The sequence below is a fragment of the Myotis davidii genome, unplaced genomic scaffold (genome assembly GCF_000327345.1).
Source record: "Myotis davidii unplaced genomic scaffold, ASM32734v1 scaffold265, whole genome shotgun sequence".
Lineage (NCBI taxonomy): Eukaryota > Metazoa > Chordata > Mammalia > Chiroptera > Vespertilionidae > Myotis > Myotis davidii.
The window spans coordinates 4,176,452-4,181,320 of NW_006296627.1; the positions used below are offsets into that span (position 1 = coordinate 4,176,452).

The window sequence follows — 4,869 nt, forward strand, 5'->3', positions numbered from 1 at the left end:
TTTTAAATATGTTTATTGATTTCTGAGAGGAAGAGGGAGAGATAGAAACATCAATGATGAGAGAGAACCACAAACCGTGATCTCCTGGTTCACAGGTCAACGCTCAACCACTGAGCCATGCCAGCTGGGCTGTTTGTTTTTGTTTTTCTCCTTTCCTAACATCTTCTTAAATATACAAGGTTGCAAACGCAGATTAGCAGACATTTACCTGTCCCAAGACCATTCTCAAACTTAAAATTACTTTTAAAAAATGTTTTTATTGATTTTAGAGAGAGAGGGAGTGGGAGAGATAGAAACATCAATGATAAGAGAGAATCATTGATTGGCTGCCTCCTGCACACTCTCTACTGGGACTAGAGCCCACAACCTGGGCATATGCCCTGTAACTGTAACTTCCTAGTTTGTGGATTGATGCTCAACCACTGAGCAACACCAGCCACTTGCCTCAAATTATGCCTATCTAGGCAGCAAAGTAGAAAAGCTAAAATGCCACTCAAATAATTCAGGACAAATAAGTATTATTTTCATTTGAAATCTCCAGATAATGGAAATAAAAAGAAAGTGTTCTGGCCAAAGCCGGTTTGGCTCAGTGGATGGAGCGTCGGTCTGCGGACTGAAGGGTCCCAGGGTCGATTCCGGTCAGGGGCATGTGCCTTGGGTGCGGGCATATCCCCAGTGGGAGATGTGCCGGAGGCAGCTGATCGATGCTTCTCTCTCATCGATGTTTCTAACTATCTCTCTCCCTTCCTCTCTGTAAAACATCAATAAAATATATTTAAAAAAAAAAGAAAAAAAAAAGTGTTCTGGCTAGATGCCATTTTCTCCTTTGCTTTGATGTTGTAGGCACAATCATAAATGTCCGCAACCAGTGAGCTTTTCAAATAACTGAGGCTCAACCTGGAGTTCAATGCATACTACGGAAGTGTTGTCCTGATTTTTTGTTTAGTTAATATCAATAGAAATACAAATGAATCAAAATATTCTGGTATAGCCCCAACTCTTCTAAAAAACATGCAGATTAAATGTCAGTTTGTGACAAGTGTCCACACTCAGTCATGCTAGATGATGGAACTGTGTAGTGGCTGGTGAGGGAGAAAGTTTGTCACAGTTCCTTCTGGAAAGTTTCCCTCCTCCTCCCCACCTTTCACATTAGCTAAAATGAGTGAATATCAGCTCTTGACGGATCCGGTCAGCCTCTAGGTCCAGGGACTCCATGTGCTCATACTCTTCCTCGGGGGGTTGTTCCATGGGTCCTGTCATTGGAGAGGACCAAATATCCATCCCATGCTCCAAGGAGATGTTGTGGAGGACACAACACGCTAAGATGATGTGGCTGGACTTCTCTGGTGAGTACTGGAGTGCCCCCTTGGACCCATCCAGGCAGCGGAATCGGGAGCAGAGTGTTCGGAAAGTCTTCTCAATCACACTGTGAGTTGCTGAATGGGCCACGTTATAGCGATATTCAGCTGGAGTCTCATGAATGTGAAGTGGTGTCATAAGCCAGGCGCGGAGAAAGAAGGAACTGTCACCTGTGGGGAAGGCCCAAAGAAAGCATAAATGATTATAGTTGGAGTACAAACAAAAAGGGAAATCCAGGAACATATACAGAGAATGGACAACAGCCTCTGGACCTAAAGCAGAACAGAAAAACCAAGAGGAAAATGCCCTGGTAAAGAGAAGGCATGCCAGAGTCACAAGCAGGTAGACACGAGTCTTAGCTGGGAATATCTTTGGTTAAAATCAACAGAGAAAAAGGCTGATAGCTAAAGAAAGCCAAATCTAAAAAAAATGTAGGAAGGAGGTGAAGGCACTGGAGCAAATAAAATTCCTGATAATAAAGTTAGTAAAAACTGGAGAGCATTATGCTAAGTGAAATAAGCCAGTCAATGAAAGAAAAATACCACATGATCTCACTCATTTATGGATATTGTGGAAAGAACTGTAGCTTCGTGGAAATCCATTAAGCAAACAATAGAAGCAAACCAATCTTCAAAATCTCTAAAGAGCTAACATGCAAGAGAGATAAAGAGAATTCTGCCACAAGATCTCAAAGCACTTGATCTCAAAAAAATTTCTAAATTTTACCATTAAAATGTCAGGTCTGAATGTACTACCTAGGGATTTCAAAATATTTCATAATAATTCATCCTGTTAAGAATAAAAGTCCCAGCAACTGTGGTAGAGACCAGAACTTAGATGTCCTGTCTTCCTATATTTCCTTGTAACAGAGGAACTCATAGAACTTCACATTAACAAGAAGAGCATAAATATAATGATACAAATAATAACAGTGATGAAGAAATAAAACCAGAAGTCAATTAAAATAATGTACAGGAAGCATTTCCCTTAGGTAACCTATCAAATGATCTTGGGAAGTGCTAAAAATAAAACAAAAACCGGGATGCAATGTCCTAACACAACAGTACAATGTTTCTATAGTGTTTAATTGTCCTGACTCATTACATCTGGCAGATGAAATGTCTCACAGAAGCACAACCACTTATAAATCTGAGACAAACAGGCCCTAGGTGTACCAACTTGCATAATTGCTGTTCCTGACTCACCATTAATTTCAGTAAATAGTTATAGAGAATACTAGGCTCTGTTCCAAAACATATAATATACCTTTCTTTTAGGAGCTTACATTTCTAAGAACTGGATTAACTTTGCTTTTAAAAATACTTTTTGTGCCCTGGCCAGGTAGCTCAGTTGGTTAGAGCATCATCCCGATACCCCAAGGTTGCAGGTTCCATGGTCAGGGCATGTACAAGAATCAACCAATGAACACATGAATAAGAACAATAAATGGGTGTTCCTCTCTCCCTCTCTCTCTCTGTCATTAATCAAATATTTTTTTAAAACAAAATATTTTTGTAATGAAAAAAATGTTATCCTATATAACAAAAGGGTAATATGCAAATTGACCGAACAGCAGAATGACTGGTCACTATGATGTGCACTGACCACCAGGGGACAGATGCTCAACACAGGAGCTGCCCCCATCCCCTGACCAGTGATGGCGGAGGTGGGGCCAACAGTGGGTGGTGCCAGGTCAGCCAAGGCAGGTGCCAGTGGGGGCCCTCCAATCGCCCCGCCAGTTGCCCCACAGATGGGTCCTGATCACCAGCCAGGCCTAGGGATCCTACCCGTGCACAAATTTCATGCACCAGGCCTTTAGTGATGTAAATAATAATGAAATAATACCTATGATTCACTGAATACCTATTATGTACTCAATGAGTCATAGGCACTCTGCTGGGCAATTTTGAAAATATTATCTCTTGTTATCCAATCCCAAGTCTTCTAGGTTAGATATTATTGAACTCATTTTACAAATGAAAAGATCAAAATATATGTCAGCTATCCTTTGATATGTCAGGCAAAAGAAAGGGAAGAAGCTAGTCACTAATGCTATTGTCAGACTCAGAGTCACTAAAACAATAGTGTAATGCTGTGAAAGAGAATAAGATAAACATTTAAGATGAATGCTAAAGCACAGAGATACTAAGTGATATTTGAAAAATGTTTCTGTAAGAAACAATATGAGCCTTACATGGGGAGACCTTCAGCACAAACTAGTTAACAAAGACTTTTTATAAAATGCTTGATGGTCATTAACTGATTATAATCCCAGTACCAATGGAAGATAGACACTCACGAGGGGATTAGGATCAGAGTTGCTAAACAGATTACAATTGCTTACCTGATCAGTCATTTACAAGACATTCGGGCATATTTTACCAAAGCTGCTTAACACCAAAGCTGAAGAAATAAGAACTCAGGCTGACTTGTTTGCAGGAACACATTCATGTAGAAAAGGGGAGTTAAGTAATACACTCTGAAGGGACAGATGAGAATGAGGACATGAAGGGATAACATCTACACTTAAAATATGCTAAAAAGTAACATCCCAGAAAACAAAGGAGAATCACAGCTTATTCTAGATTTGGCAAATCTAGACCTATTTTACAAATCTGATGTTGTTAAGATACACTCAGCCAGCCATCTTCTCGCTCTCTCTTTTTTTTAACACCTTGTCATTCCTCATAATCTTGACAAACTACCCCTATATTACTCTGCTGTCCACATATCCTCTAGATGCCAGTGTTTTCCAAACCTATCTGTTTGTATAACCCCTGGTTGGCAAACTGTGGCTCACGAGCCACATGCGGCTCTTTGGCCCCTTGAGTGTGGCTCTTCCTAAGCCTTAGGAGTACCCTAATTAAGTTAATAACAATGTACCTACCTATATAGTTTAAGTTTAAAAAATTTGGCTCTCAAAAGAAATTTCAATCGTTGTACTGTTGATATTTGGCTCTGTTGACTAATGAGTTTGCCGACCACTGGTATAAACCATTTAGGGCACCTGTTAAAAATGGATGTCTAGTCCTAGGCCGGTGTGCTCAATGGTTAGAGGTCAGCCAAACACCAAAAGGTCGCAGGTTCCATCCCTTTGGTCTGGGTGCATGTGGGAGGCAACCAACCGATATGTCTCTCTTACATCGATGTTTCTCTCTTTTTCTCCCCCTTCCTTCCTCCCTTTTACTTTCTCTGAAAAGCAAGGGAAAAAGAATATCCTCAGGTGAGAATTAAAAAAGAAAGGATTTCTAGATTCTTTCCTTGAAGATTTTTATTGTTGTACAGGCTTATGACACCTCTTCACATCCTCACCAGGCCAGGGATCCAGCCTGCAACTGAGGTATGTGCCCTTGACCAGAATCAAACCCATGACTCTTCAGTCTGTAGGCTGATGCTCTACCCCAGTGGTTCTCAACCTTCCTAATGCTGCGACCCTTTAATACAGTTCCTCATGTTGTGGTGACCCCCAATTTCATTGTTACAAATTGAACATAATTAAAGCATAGTGAT

General features: G+C 40.6%; 1 protein-coding gene across 2 annotated transcripts in view; it reads right to left on the reverse strand.

The window, feature by feature from the left end:
• Positions 1-790: 790 nt before the first annotated feature.
• Positions 791-4,869, reverse strand: part of HARBI1 (harbinger transposase derived 1) — a 10,652-nt gene continuing 6,573 nt past the window's right edge. The window contains exon 3 of one of the 2 annotated variants that reach the window (XM_006772264.2): positions 791-1,529. In XM_006772264.2, coding sequence (XP_006772327.1) covers positions 1,150-1,529 — 380 coding nt within the window. In that variant the 3' untranslated portion in view covers positions 791-1,149. The remainder of the gene's footprint in view (positions 1,530-4,869) is intronic. The other variant, XM_006772263.2, reaches the window with a different exon arrangement.